This window comes from Jatropha curcas, chromosome 4, assembly GCF_041381405.1.
Source record: "Jatropha curcas cultivar XTBG-Jc1 chromosome 4, XTBG_Jcur_1.0, whole genome shotgun sequence".
NCBI lineage: Eukaryota > Viridiplantae > Streptophyta > Magnoliopsida > Malpighiales > Euphorbiaceae > Jatropha > Jatropha curcas.
The window spans coordinates 29,280,226-29,295,846 of NC_143154.1; the positions used below are offsets into that span (position 1 = coordinate 29,280,226).

Sequence of the window (15,621 nt, forward strand, 5' to 3'; positions counted from 1 at the left end):
TTGTTATTCTTTTCAGTTATAATGGAGTTTTTATTTTACCTTTAATGATTTCTATGATGAGCGGCTAAGTAAAGCAGCACGGAGTTGTTATTATAATTATTTTTGGATATTAATTTTTTCCATAATTTTTAAAAATTATTTTTTTCATTTAACGAGAGATTTTATTTCCATTGTCTCTCCTCTACGAGGGGCCAAAAATTTGGCAAGAGATTTTGGTGCTATAGCGGGAAGAAAATCAATGGCATTTAATAAGAATATACTTTAAAATAATACTAATTTTAATTTAATATAAGCTAATAAAGTTCGATTTAATTTATCTGAAAAAAATTGATTATTTCCCTAGAAAAGCTCAATTTAATTATTAATTAAATTTTATTGTTATGTTAAATCAGAAGCGAGTCATAAAATATACTTCAAATAAACACATGTGAAAATAATATATTTAATTTTGACCCTAATAATTAATTTACACCGGAGCGGTATGGCCACCACCAAAAAGAAAAAATTGGGACAATTAAAGATAATAGCAAAAATATCAGAAAAATATTCCCCGCAAAGGGACGGTTTCGGTCCCAAAAGAGTCAAGCCCTCTTCACCGAGTCAGAATTCAGAATCTTTGGATATTTTTTGTGGGTGGCACCGCCAACAGGAGTCGTCAAAATTTCATCATCTAAACCCTCAATCCAAGCGAAAGACGCACATAATTTTTTCATACATTTTCTTCAATTTGAGAAAGTGATAGAGAGATTGTTCCAGTCATGGCTGACCATAGTCACAACGATGATTTAGACGAACTCCTTGACAGTAAACCCAATTCCCCCTAAAACCCACTTTTTGTTTCCTCTTTACGAGTATGAATTTTTTCGCTTTTCAATATTTACAGGTGCTCTTGACGATTTCCAGGGTCTCAACCTCGCTCCTTCCTCTCAAAGGTCTCTCCTTTTCTTTTATCTATTGAATTTTTTGTAAATTATAGCCCATTTTTCTATTGTGTTTTTGTAATTAGATTGAATTGTCCGCTTTTTGACTTAAAAAGTGGCGAGGGGTTAAAATAGTGTTCTGGACTTTCTCTAACCACACTCATTTATAAGCTTTGATTTTCTGTGCATTTTCTAAAATTTAAATCCTGTAGCTGTTGTTTGTCTGTCCCTTTTTTTGGGGGGATGTTAATTTGATTTTAGGAGTGGAGGAGGAGATGGTAATAAAGAGAACAAGCAGCAAGAATCATCAGCTTCACTGCCAATGGGGGTTCAGGGGTTGGGTATGGGGTTACCTGACTTGAAAAATAAGAAAAAGGGAAAGCAAAAGGTTTCAAAGGAGTCCCATGTCGCAGAGGCGCTTGATCAACTTAGGGAGCAGACTAGGGAAGCTGTCAAGGGCTTGGAGTCTGTCACAAGTCCAAAACCAGATGATTTTGGTAAGGATGCATTTCTGGAGGATTGGGTTAAGCAATTTGAGGAGCTTGCTGGCTCTCAGGTAAACTTGTTGATCTTTCCTTTCTTGGTTTAATCTAGTGGTTTTGAGTGATTTCGAATAGGTTCAAGTGGTTTTCTATTAGCAGTAACATTTAGGACGTTGCTTTTGCTGGGGTTGTGCTTGGTTTCTGTTGTATTGATTTATAACTCTGAGGGTGTAGAAATTAAAGTTGAGGCAGGCCACAGGCATTTTGATAATATCAAATTCTTTAAAAGTAATGTTTGGATCGAGAATTTCTGGTTTTGGAATTTGTGCTATGGTTGAATAATGTTTGTGCTTATTTTGGTACATTATCCTATGGATTTTGGTTCATAAGGTTTAGGATCATGGGAGCAGGTGTTCAATGATTGCTCTAATTTATCGTCTTTTTTCTACTTTTATCAAGACCATATTTTCTCTTCAAATTTTTGACTGGCTTATTAAATCAAGATATTTAAGGGAAAAAAATGTGCCTTTGATGTGCAAGGCTTAGATAATCTTCAATTGGTGATGGTTCTTTCAAGATTTGAAATTGATTAAGGTATACAAAAGTAAGTAGAAGAGATATTTTCATGGTAATGTTAAGCTGCTATCAATATAAGATTGTAAGATTTTCCTGTCAGCAATGACTAGTGAAATATACAATTCCATTAGTAGATATTATGGAATTAAGAAATAATTTGCATCCTGTCCTCCTGCTTATTGGTAAGAAAATATATAGGACATGTGCAATTAAACACTGATCAAACTGATTAAGACAAATTGAATCAACTCTATCCAAACCCAGAATGATTTTATTATTCCTTGGCTGCTTCTGGTTACTAAATATAGCCAAACTAAAAGGCGCTCTTTGATTATGGCTTAAGAATATGAAAATTTATGAAAACCTTATTGAACTTAATATTATATGACATTACATTATTTGCGATAATAGATGAGTTATTCTACAGGTTTATGTTGTCATGGAGTTTGAATATTGAAGTCATCATGATGTGCTAGTTTCAAGTTATTTAAATTCCTTTAAGTTCTCTCAGAGCTCCTTTGTTTCATTAGTTGCATCAATAGAAAGAAGTTCTTGATTTGGATTGTTTCAAGTATAACTTGATTCCTTCAGTTAGAGCTTTTGCTTCAAATTGACCAAACTGATGACTAAAAACCCTTACATGCTGTTGCACTTCTTTTGATTTTTATTCATTGTTAAGTTTCTCAAATCTTTTATTAGTTTTTTACTTGTTAAATGTTAGCATTCATTTGTTCATATTATGATTGAAATATCTTAATATCAGTATGTTATTTTTGAATAGGACATGGAATCTATCGTGGAGACGATGATGCAACAACTTTTGTCTAAGGAGATTCTTCAGGAACCTATGAAGGAAATTGGAGCAAGATATCCAAAGTGGTTGGAAGAACACAAAACCAGTTTAACCAAAGATGAATACGAGCGTTATTCTCACCAATATGAACTCATCAACAAACTTAACAAAGTTTATGAGAATGAACCTAATAATTTCACAAAGATTGTTGATCTCATGCAGAAAATGCAAGAATGTGGCCAACCTCCAAATGATATTGTGCAAGAGCTTGCTCCTGATATTGACTTTGCTAATCTTGGCCAAATGTAAGTGCTTTAACTTATGCGTTATGCCACTTTTAGCATTCATAATGTCTGTATTTGCACATGAATACACGTCAGTCTCATTTGTCCTATACCATGTAAATTTAGTTCTCTAGCGTTAAATATTCATCAAAACAAGCCGTCAGAATGCGGTTACAGTCAACAAAGCAACAGTTTGGGGGATTTGTCATATGCCATTAAATTTTCAAGTTCTAGTCTATTTTACAAGATAGAGAGAGAAAGAGGAAGAGTTCTTTATTTCACTCTAGAAATGATCTCAGATGGGAATTTTTAATGGACATTTATTGTCAAGTGGCTGCAAGGAGAAGTCAAGCCATTTAATTGATTTGGCTGAGTTTTTCATCGCGTCCATTTCAAACATTGATAACTCTACAATAATGTATGGTGCTGTAGTGTTAAGAAACCTTTCCATGCAAGATTTACACTGAAATAACAATCATTGAACGATGTCTATAGATGGTTTGCATCAGATGGCTGATTGATATCTTTTTTTTTGCAGATCTCCAGAGATGCTCGAGTCCCAGCCAAATTGCTGCATAATGTGAGGCAAGACGTGCCCTCATTTCTTGCAACCAATTTGCTTTTTCCCTTTGTCCTATACCTATAGGTATTTATTTGAAATGTATTTGTCAAAGATATAGTATGGTGGTTTTATTTTCCCACACCCTAATAATAGAAAGGAACTCAATTTTAGTCCTTATGTTTATTTGAAACTTGTATATGATTCAAGTTTAAGTATTTTTGTTTCAAATTTTAAGTAGTGCATTCTAAATTATGGGAATTGCTTGTCCCCAATGAACTCCATATGGTGGAAAAAGGATCTATTGCCTTTATAGATTACCAAAATGGTAGGTAGAGCCTTGCTTGATTTATATAAATTTGACCAAATTCTCAGAATTTATTAGAAATTTTATTTCTGTCTTCATGTTGGGTAAGCCGAAAAAAAAAAAAAAAAAAACATCCATTCTATAAATTCAATGCAAGAAAGTGAGATCGGTGAATTTCATTTTTTGAATTTATTTATACGAAACAGGATACAAATATAACTTCAACAAGCTAGGTAATTTTACAAGGGTGAAAGAAAATTATTGAAACAAGAAGCTTTATTGCAATTGAATCAATGAATGAAATCTGTAAAAAGAATATATTTATTATACATATATATGAATGAATGCTCAAAAAGAAAATTGCTAAAATCGTGTGGCTAAGCATCAGAGGGTGCGATCCAGTGCCTCCCATTTACAAAGCTCTTTGCTAGGAACTTGTGGGCTGATTCAAAATCCAACTCTCTTGCCCATGAAACACCTCTCACTTTTGCGGCTCCTGGCCCGTAGCATCTGTACACTCCAAAAAACGCGGTCCTGAAGTTTAAGACAAAAAACAAAAAGTAACCGTCAATGTTAAATCACCAAAAATTACCTAACTATTAAATATTAAAGCGTTGCTTTCACTCCTTCAAATAATAAAATTAATATTTTGACTATAAAACTAATTTAGAATTGTTGCCGAACGAAATTTTAGATAGCCGTATATATAATATAGAGCAGTAATTATTTACTTGTTTTTGTTGCTGACGTGGTCCCAATCATCCCAGCCACCGTGTGCAACCAGGTCATCAAAGTAAGTGTAAGAATATACTATCCTTGAGTACTGGCCCATAGCCCGGCCCACATACAATGGGCCAGTTCCCGTTACTCTACAGCCAAGAAAAGCAAAGCCTGTTTTCTCATCTGGAGAGTTTCTATCTTGGGCCGCAATGGATCCAAATCTAGTAGCTATTGAATGTAGCTCGCAGTTCTGCGTCAATCAATCAATAATCAAAACTTAGGCTAATGGGATTTAAAACAAAGTGTCGCTGTTGGTATAATCGTTATTGTTTAACTCCAATAAATTATAATTTAAACAAAAAAAAAAAAAAAAAAAAAAAGAACATGTGAGGTAAAAAAAAAAAAAAATCAATGTACGGTTGTCTAAGAAGTGAACATGCAAACTTTCTCAACTTTGACCTCCTAATACAATAAAATCACACTTTATAGAACATAATCATCAGCAATTAATGATTGCTCTATAAAGGGTATCTATGACTTTATGAAAAATGGTAAAACGGTTAAAGTTCATACTGTATGTAATGTAATGTCTGATAGGCTTGGTATATTAATAAAGAATTAACTAATCATATGGATTAGTGATTAATGGCAGCAAAGTCAGTTGACAGTTGGCTAGCAGATGGTTGGCACTGCCTTTGATGTTCTTCCCTTATATATTTCCGTTTGCTTTTAGACTTTTAGTAAGTTGGGCACCACCATCACTGTTCACTGACACCTAAAATTGGTATGGATCAGAGATTAAAAAAAAAAAAGTAAAAGTTTCCTTGCTTTTTTCACTTTACAGACAACAGGCAGGCAGACAGACCCGAAAGATTAAAAAAAAAAAAAAAGAAAAAAGACCAGTACATAGACATCGTTTTCCCTCATTTATGTCATAGATTCTGTCCTTTCCATTTCAAAATGTGTCCCCATAAAGTCACGAGAATTCTTTACTCTTATCGACCCATCTGTATTAATGTATTTTAATTAATATTTATCTCAATATTATGCTCTATATATATAAATAGTTTAGTTAATGATGGTTTATTCTTTAAAAACATGTTTATGGATCGAACTCAGACCTTAATTTATGCAGAAAATTATGAGTCAGACCTTTGAAAAATTCGATATTTTTCAAGTTCAAGCTTTAACTCTTGAATGGGTTTAATTCAAAGAATGTAATTGGATAAAAGAGAGAATGAAAGTTGATTACTTTGTACATGGAGCGGCCATTTCCAAAAATGAAGTCAATAGAGCCTTCAATATAGCATTCCTTGAAGTAATGTCTGCCAGCATCATCACAGAGAGTGTCTTGTGCACCGTAGAATCCACAGCCTGAGAAGTAGGCCTTATCACCGGATATTCTAAAGGCCGCCGCTTGCCACCCTTGCATTCCGGGCATTGGTGCCGGTGCTGTATTCTACATGCATAAATAATTAACTTAATATAAAATTAATTAACGTGTTTAACTTCATTAATTTTGTCATTTTGATATGTACATGCATATATATATATATATATATATATACCTTGAAGCTGATGTTTCTAGCAGAGAAATAACTGGCAAAAACAGTAACAGAAGCTGTTCTGTAAGTACGTAGCTGCTGTCCATTGGGACCAGGATCGCTTGCTCTATCATGCCATTCGATGAAGGTCACGTCTCTTCCTTCTCCTTGAAACGTTATGTATGGTTTTGTCACCGGCACCACCACCTTCTCTCTGCACCCACCACCACCATCAATATTTTTTGAAAAATATTTTGATAAACAAAAACTATTTACTGTTGTCCCGTGACACTAAATCCACGGTTTTGCTTACTTTAGAAAGTTCCTTCGACAAGCTGGTTCTAACTTGTATTAACCAGTAAGAGTATGCATATATATAACAGATTAGAGAAAAGTATTACATGTAATAGCCAGCGCTAATTAATAACATCACATTTTCTGTATTATTCTCCGGAACAGAATCAACGGCAGCTTGGACAGACCGAAACTCGCCGTACCCATTAACATCGACGGTGATGACACGGTGGCCGACGGGTCCAACCCATTTTTGGTGGTGCTTGGTGGAGTTGTTTGAGCCAGTAGCATTAACAGAGTTGAGCCTGTACCTGAAAATAGAACGACTTGTAACTAAACATGGTGCATACTGCAATAAAAACAAAGCCAAAATAAAACAGAAACAATTAAAAGAAGCCATTAAAATAGCAATAAATGGTCAGAGAATATAATGGTATAGAGAAAAAGAGAGAAGGAAGGAAGGAGATTCGCAGAATGTCATAGACTGAATTTCTTCTTGTTTGATTTATTGTCCTTCAAGAGCTTTTATAAATAATATACAGAAATGCAAGCCAAGTACATGAAAGAGAAAGTTAGGCACATTTGTAATATTAATGCTCTAAGGGTAAAGTTACTTTATAATTATTTTATTTTTATTTTTGATTTTCATAGTTTTATTTTTTAAGAGCTAAGGTCTTCTTGTAACGGTCATTTTTATTTTGTTTTAGGGGACATGTAGGTTATTACGGCTCTATAGCTTTATGGTAGTGTTATTTGGCTGGATTTTGTACATATAATTAATGGAGTCCCTCTGCAAGTGGGGGCAGTATTTCTTTGGTTTTCCGTTACTTTTGTTAGATGCGCACCTGGGTAATGGTATGTCTCTTAGCTCTATTCTTTTGTCGTTTTTAGATATACTGTTATTTTCCACGTCGTTTAGCCATTATTAATTAGTGCATGCACTCGACTGAGATACTTCTTTATATTCTAAACGTCTATACATGATAGTATTTGAAATATATATGTTGCTAGTCTACAATTAATCTGAGTAGAGTTGAAAATTGACCTATTTTTGTAATTGCAGAATAATTGGTCATTTAAAAAAAAAAAATACTCATTATATGGTTAATTGTTGAATGTAATACAAAATAATCACCGGACAAGCCTGATTATTAATACAAAATGATTACCTGAGTATTAATATAAAATAATAATCTTATTACAGTAAATCAAAGAGAATGTTTTCTTTGTTGGGATTAGGTCTAATGAGATTCTGATAAGCCTTAATTGGAAGAATTTTATTAATATTTATACTATTAATCACCTGGATTAGAAGCTAGCCGGAAATAAAGACCCACTGTAATAATCAGATGAAGAAGATGATGATTTTCAAAAAAAAAAAAAAAAAAAAAAAAAGATGAAGAACATGATGATGAAACAGGAAATATCTAACAAAGTAACAGTTTCTGCCAAACCCATAACATTGTGACTTGAACTATTGAAGGCTTTATTTGCTTAATTAATAACAATCTGCTACATATTTTAAACCTTAAATATTGAAAAAATGAGTTTGTTTCACATTTTTGTTTATCAATATTTAAATTTTGGGACAAACATTCAAAATATAATTCTTGAAGAATGTATGAATCGAACATAGAATTATAGTAACTTTAAACTTATTTTAAAAAATATTTATAATTTAATAGTGCATAGCTTAAACTGTTAATAGAAATGTTAGATATTTGTGTCAAAAATCTCCATAATTCAGATTCTTGGGTTACTTCAGTGCTGTAGGGTACGGTATTCAAACATTGGCTCCAAGCATTTTCTTTAAAATGGTATTTATTTATATATATTTTCAGCTTAATTTCTAAGAAATACATACTTTAATTTTGGAAAACAAACATTAAAAACCAGAAAAAGAAATAAGAGACAACACAAAACCCTCTTAATTATCCATTTCCTTTTAATCTAAATCTCTAAAACGGTCACCTGTGGCCAAGATGTGGTGGGTGGGTGGGTGGCGGGTGGCTGAGGCGTGCATGACCAACATTATGGTTCAGGCATGGTTATATACTTATTTTGTATTGTAGCTTTTTCTCTGCCTAGCTCTTATTACCTGTAGTGTATATATTTGATACATTTATTATTAATTTTCTTGTGGTCGTAATCATGTGGGTCCTATTTGTTTTGAAAATTCAGTTTTTCGAACGTTGGGACTAGACAAATTTTTACACACTTTTTTTTCATAAAAAAATTAATTTTCTCGAGTAGGGCATGGGACAAACTTACCCAAACTCGTACGTGGATTGCCTTTTCTGACAAAAATGCCCCTAAAAATCAAAGTCTGTCATGATGATTGTATTGATTATAGATTTGGACCCACAAAAGACCAAAAAGATATTTTTCATTTCCCTTTTATTTATCTTTATTATTATCCTCTTTTTTCCTTTATCAATCAAAAAAAAAAAAAAAAGAAAAGCGGAGTAAATTTTGGGTCGGGAACTCAGAATGGGACCATGATTGCAAAGATTGGGGAAGTGGTATGTTTGTTAAATATTATTAGGACATCCATAGTACGATCAAGTTTATGGATGCGACAACATTGGGCTTCTCTCACACGAATCATTGCTCTCTAGGCCGAAGTACCCAAAGCTCATTGTACATATCTAACATATTATAAAATCGATATAATCATTGTTTATTACAATTCAATAACTAAGCCTTAATCCTCTATAATCGGGGATTACTCCATTTGTATGAAATTTTATTCTCATTCTACTCTATTAATAATTAAATGCACAGCTCTTTTTCTCTCTAGTTTATGTAATCATAGCTTTTATTTGAGACTGTCGTTGTTAATCAGCGATAGCCTTCTATTTTTTTTCTTTTCCTTCCTAATCTTTTATTTGTTTTTAATAAATTCAGATATATTTTCTTTTAATAGATATGTTTTTTCTTTGTTTTTTTTTTTGTTATTATTGCTTTGTCTCCATATTTGAAGAGTTGTTCTTAAAGGGTATGATATTTGATTTTATTTTGTTGGAGAATTTATGTTTTGTTTTACTGACGTGTATTTCCGATCAATGGAACCTGGTAGTGTGACATGTTCTTCCATTGATGCTATTAATGCATAGTGGCTTGAACTCATCCGTGTACGTCATACACAATAAATTTTTGGAAAAGCAATCCAAGCATAGAAGATCTGGAGAAGTTATTTTGTTGTTCAAATCAATTAAAGGACAAGTTGCTACTATGAAGATTTATATCGATCAAAGTTATCTTCAAGCGGAAAAATTCAATATTATTTTTTTTTAATTTTAATTTTATTATTCAAAAGAATATAAATAATTCTTTTGTTGTTGAATGATCAACAAACTTTCTATTAATTATGATAATAAATCATAAGTTCTATGTATGGTCTAATTGAATATTTATAATACTTGATTTTATTACTAACGAATTATATTTTTCAAAAAAAAAAAAAATTAATGCACATTAAGATCAATTTTTCAGACAATTTTAAATCTACCTCTTTTTCTTATAATGTGCTTACGAACTTGGGCATATAACAATTCACGGAGGATGTTAACCAAATCATTTCAGACGTTTGTCTCTCATTTTTTCTCAAATTTATGCTTATCCAATTACGTTTATGCATAATCAACTTAATTATTTCCATCAGCTTGAGGTGATGTTTCAACGCTCTTGCATCTTGCGTGAATCTCCAACTTCTTTATTTAAAATGGATTATATTTGGATAAATCGGATTCATGGTCTAACCACAAAATAAACTAATAAAAATATAAATTTTAAAATAATTATTTCTATTTTATTTTATTTCCCAATATAAGCAAATATAGCTGAAAATTTATATTTTCATTAATTTGATCTATGGAATAAGCAAGTCAATATCATTTTTACTTCTCACAATGTAAATCCAAGGATAAAACTTACACTCAACCTATGGGCCCATATCTATACATCAAACAAGTCATAATATATAATTTTTAAAAAATTGTTCCCACTTAAACTTTCTTATTTTTCAATAAATGATAAAAAATATCCTTATTTAAAAAAAATATATTTTTTATTAGTTCGATCCACATGCACGTAATCGGCACATGGACCAGCTCTAAATAAATCATTCTCGTAAACCCATTGTTGTAAATATTTATTTTGTTGAAGCTATTCTAACTTACAAGGGTTTTATAAGAAAAAACTTTGAGTTTTCATATAGAATCGAACTCAAACTTCAAGCATTAATGAGAAATTAAGATTGTTTCAATAACTGCGATGTTATGAATTCAATCCTGAAAAACCTAACTGAAAAAAAAAATCCAGCAATTCCAAGATTTTATGAATTCAAGAACAAAAGCAATCAGTATAATTCAAACGAAGTGTTAAAATAAAAAGAAAGAAGAGGGCAGAAGAAAGAGCGGCATATGTACAAAAGATTTAAGTTTTTCAATTTCTCATCAAGTCAGCTACAAATAGTAATATAAATAGTGCAAATCCAAGAGGTAACAGAAATACCAGAAATATGACCCCTTGGCTCTGCTATACATTCAATGAAGTTTTATATGCAAAATCAAGCTTCCCCATGAGATCTTTCCTTCCAATAAAGAAAATCTATCACCTTCAAGAATCTGTAAAGAATCATCAACATGATCATTTCAAGTCCTCGCAACGATTAAACCTCTGATCCCTTTAGTACAACTTGTTGAATCCAGAAGGCGGCAAAGATTCGCCTAATCTAGGCAAAAAGACTTCCCTTTCAAGTGATAGTTGAAGGGATGCCATGAGTTTAACTAAAGATGTCCAGGCAAAAGGTGCACAACAGAAGGCGTATCCAAAAACAGCTAAGGCTCTTACAACACCATCAGGATACCAAGGACATGCCATGACTAGAAGCACACCAAATATTCCTAGCCAAGGAGACAAAACATGCAACATCGGTAGCATAAACGCGTTGATTGCTATAGAGCAAAGCGTAAATGAGCCGACTAAGTACAATGCCCAACCTAACAGTGGATGAATTGTACAAGGAATAATAAAGAATGGGAGAACATAGGCTGCAAGTATTGACCATATTGCTATCAGTTTAAGACCAGCTTGTATTAAGGAGTTGCTCTTGTCTGTTTGCCTGTAACAAAGCTTTGAAAGACTTGGTCGAGCTAGCCGTGTTACTGCAATTATTCCTAAATATACTATGCACTGAATAAATGCCATAGGCATTTCTGCTCCATATCTGCAGAACAAAGTTGTGTTACTAATAATTCATTGTAAATTTCTTTGTTTTATTTATCATACTTGTAAGAGCCAACAACACATAAATTAAGAGCATGTACTTACCCAAGACTTTGAAGTCGCTGTTCATGCCATTGTATACCTAATGGCAAAACAGGCCATGACCACCAGTACCATGGTTTCAACCATGGTGCACCTGGGAAAGTAATCACACTATTTGGCCCGCAGGGTACATTCCACCGGAGACGAAGATCTGGAGTTAGCAAAAATGGAATACAGTTTAGAAAAAATACAGTCATATAATGTACAGATATATAGTTTGTTTGGCATTGTTGTTTGTGTTGCTGTTGAGAAAAACATTTTGATATACTTTATTAAGTTTTTAAATGAATTTCACAAATTTCAATCATAACAGTTACAGAATAATTAAACTGCAATTTGAACTGTTTTTCTCAACAGTATATAAAATAGTGTTTTTCTGGAAAGTACTTTCAACCTTAATGCCAGACATACTCATAATCTAGTGAGAGAATTAGCAAGAATTGCAATGAAACATAGATTTAATATTCCTTGGCCTACTCACAATAATAAGATGCATCCATTTGGTAGCCTAAAGGAAGCCTGTAAGATCCTTCAAGCTTAGTTCCATTAGCAGGAGGATAGAACATAGGCTTGTCAAGCAGGTCAGGAAAGTAGCCCCCAATAAAACCCTGGTCTGCACCATCTGAATTATCTAATCCAATATCCAATTGATGAAGCATGTCCTTAAACACTGTCATCGATGGCTGCAACACCAATATCCTCAAGTCAAAATTTGGCACGTGAAAAGAAAAAAGATATACCTTCAATGAAATAAATGCTGTAGATTGAAAATGAAAATTACCTGCAACACAAAAAGGCCAGTGTGGAAGATACATGGGTTGATGAAGACTGCACAGAACTGTCCACATTGGAACAATTCATCGGGTTTTCGAAGAAAAAGATTATCAGCATCAAGCATTACAACTCTGTCATAGTCTACGAGGCTCCATGCATAGAGTTTATTCAATGTCAACTTAAATCTCCTGTCAAAATTGTCTTGGTTCTTGTATGGATTATTCACATTTTCTACTCTTACTACTTTTGCTCCATCTTCCTGTTCACTGGAACATAAAAGCACAACTTATCAGTTACCATCACTTATCACTTCCTTAGTTCCTTCCAAGAAAAAGAAAATACGTTGACCAATAAGTACAATTTCCACACTGACAGAAAAATTTCATGATGGTTACAAAATTTATATGCAGAAATAATAACAATATCCAATGGCCTATAATTTTTCATATTAAATATTGATGGATGTCTTTTATATTATAACAGAGTTGAATTTGAAAATAAAATAATAATTTAGGTCATTATTTTACTGAATCTCTCATCTGGGTGTGGCACATGGGGAGGTTTTGGCAGGCACTTAAAAATAGAAATAGAGAATTGACTTGCGGATAACATTTGGCAGATGCATATAGAAAAAGAAAATTGGTAATAGATCACATGACATCCCTCAGCTATTGGTCAACTACAAAAAATATCTTAAATTAATTATTAAACCTTGCAGGCTGTTCTGTTTGGTTTGAACTGGCTATCAGAAAATTCCACCCATGTTTTTAACCTCTTTTATGCTTTTGGAAAAGACAGCACCAAAAGAAATTATTAATTTATATTCATCATTCTTAAGACTATGGCATCGCAAATTCAAGTTTGAATCAAATTTTAATTTAAAAAGAAAAATTACTTCTTTAATGAGATTTAATCTTTCCTTTCTCATGTAAAAGTTAAAAAACTATAACTCCATAAGTATATGCTCAATTTTTCAAATAGGATATGCAAAAAGTGAAGTTGGGTTCCCAATTGGATTTCCACTTGCGTCTTATCGATTCGTGATAAATACCTTTGAAATTCTAACCAAGGGCCCAACAAGAAGCACTAGAAACCACTTATGAGTTATGACTCATTAGAAAGCAAAGCCATTGCCTAAATTTCCTAACACTAAAAAGGTCATAAACGTGTCATGAACGGTGACCATCATACCCCTCCCTCCTTTTGAATGGGAAATTCGCAAATCATATGTATTATGAAAAGCTCGAACGTTGAGCATCACGAATGGTGACCATCATACCCCTCCCTCCTTTTGAATGTGAAATTTGCAAATCATATGTATTATTAAAAGTTGGAACATTGAGAATCGAGTAGTTTCATTATAAGAATTTCTGTTAATTTAAAGAGTTAAAAAAAATACATATATTAGAATATAAAATTTTGCTGATTATGCTCTCCTTTCTCTTCATAATAACAAGTAACCACTACCACAGCCACAACCAAATGATGCCAAAAGTTAAACCCAGGTAATGGCTCTCATGTAATTTAATTTAAATTGTCTCTTTCATAACAACTTGCTAATACAAAGTAAAAGCATTAGTTTAATTGGTAAAAATTGAAAATGATAGAAAATAAAATACTTGACGTCTTGCCTAGTAATTACTGATTGGACAAAACTGGGCGGTGCATAAATTTACTGTATCTAATCAATGCTCGTTTAACGCCAGGCGGGAAACCCCAGAATCAACTAAACTACGCCAGGGTCCACGGCGCACAATAAAAAAAAATTAAATTTAATTAATTCAAATAACGAAAAATGAAAGAAAAGAAGGGTTGAGATTTTGAGAGAAAGAGAGAGCGAGTTAACTTACAGCGCATGAACCCAACGGAGCGGGACGTCGACGGAGGCAATGACGACGAGATCAGCGTCCACATGAAGCCTAGCAAGGGATCTGATCATGACACGTATAGCCACGTAGAACTCATAGTCCCTTGGCGTTCCCATGTACATCATCGTCGCGTACGCGTTTCTATGCCGCTGCTCTTGTTTGAGCTGCTGCTGCTGCGGCGGTCTGATCTCTCCATACGCCGCAGTCTTACAAACAACCAAGAGAAGAAGCAGCAAAAACCGTAAAAGCCAAGTGTTTATCTTCCTATCACCAAAAGCCATTGATTTTCCCGTCTGGGTTTTAACCATAAAACCAAGAAGAAACAGTGGCGCTATCTAAATTTAATAAAAAAAATCTCAGCAATTAAAGATATGAGATAGAAAAAAAATCTCTTTATAAATATACCAAAAATGAATGAATAAGAATATGTGTGTTTGCTGAAGCGTTTGTAGCAATGTATGTATAGATATGGCAATCTGTTGACATATATATGTGCAAAGAAGGAAAGAGAGAGGAGGTGAGCTTGGAAAATGGAAAGGAAAGGGAAAGCGCAAAAAGAAAGCACTTATAAGGAAGGAGTATTCTGTAATTAGAAGAGACAATTTATTTGCCTCGGTGAAAATGAACAGAGTTTGACGACATAAACATCTCAGCCGTTGGTCGAGGACAAAGACTTGTCGGGAGATAAATTTATTTTTTCTTTTAAACTGTAATATAATGACAAACGAAATGTGAAATACAGAAATTACATGTGCAGATTTTAAAATATAGAAATCGGCCCTTAATTAGCCAATTCACAGCTAATTTATTCTAATAATTCTCACTAATTTATTCTTGCATTGCATGTTACCGATACAGTTTCAAACGAAGGAAGCTAGTTAATCCGCTAATTGGATTGATAATGAATAAATTAATCCGTTTAATTAAATTATACATTTATATATATAATTTTGTGTAAAGAGTTTTTTTATTTTTATATTAAAAAGCATCACTGCTTAAAAGGACTTTTGTATGCTATAGATTATTATTATTATCATAAGAACTACATTGTGGACTCACTTCTCTCCACCCGTTGACTCAGTCTAGCTTATTTAATAAAACAAATCTATGCAATTTTATTTTTCGTGATGTTGTTAACTACAGCATGGAATATATTGTTTGCTGACATA

General features: G+C 32.9%; 3 protein-coding genes across 3 annotated transcripts; 1 reads left to right on the plus strand and 2 right to left on the minus strand.

The window, feature by feature from the left end:
- Nucleotides 1-532: 532 nt before the first annotated feature.
- On the plus strand, nt 533-3,851 carry LOC105632267 (peroxisome biogenesis protein 19-2). Its single transcript, XM_012214591.4, has 5 exons — nt 533-804; nt 884-932; nt 1,182-1,476; nt 2,760-3,076; nt 3,594-3,851. Exons 1-5 carry the CDS (start codon nt 759-761, stop codon nt 3,637-3,639), a joined length of 753 nt encoding a protein of 250 aa, XP_012069981.1. The 5' UTR covers nt 533-758; the 3' UTR covers nt 3,640-3,851.
- Nucleotides 3,852-4,087: 236 nt separating this feature from the next.
- Nucleotides 4,088-7,058, minus strand: PME5 (Pectin lyase-like superfamily protein). The gene is made up of 5 exons (XM_012214590.3): nt 6,587-7,058; nt 6,210-6,399; nt 5,894-6,100; nt 4,653-4,891; nt 4,088-4,455 (listed from the first exon to the last, which is right to left on the minus strand). Exons 1-5 carry the CDS (start codon nt 6,877-6,879, stop codon nt 4,299-4,301), a joined length of 1,086 nt encoding a protein of 361 aa, XP_012069980.1. The 5' UTR covers nt 6,880-7,058; the 3' UTR covers nt 4,088-4,298.
- Nucleotides 7,059-10,904: 3,846 nt separating this feature from the next.
- On the minus strand, nt 10,905-15,064 carry PGSIP8 (Nucleotide-diphospho-sugar transferases superfamily protein). The gene is made up of 5 exons (XM_012214589.2): nt 14,435-15,064; nt 12,592-12,850; nt 12,292-12,493; nt 11,814-11,961; nt 10,905-11,709 (listed from the first exon to the last, which is right to left on the minus strand). Exons 1-5 carry the CDS (start codon nt 14,758-14,760, stop codon nt 11,169-11,171), a joined length of 1,476 nt encoding a protein of 491 aa, XP_012069979.1. The 5' UTR covers nt 14,761-15,064; the 3' UTR covers nt 10,905-11,168.
- Nucleotides 15,065-15,621: the final 557 nt, after the last annotated feature.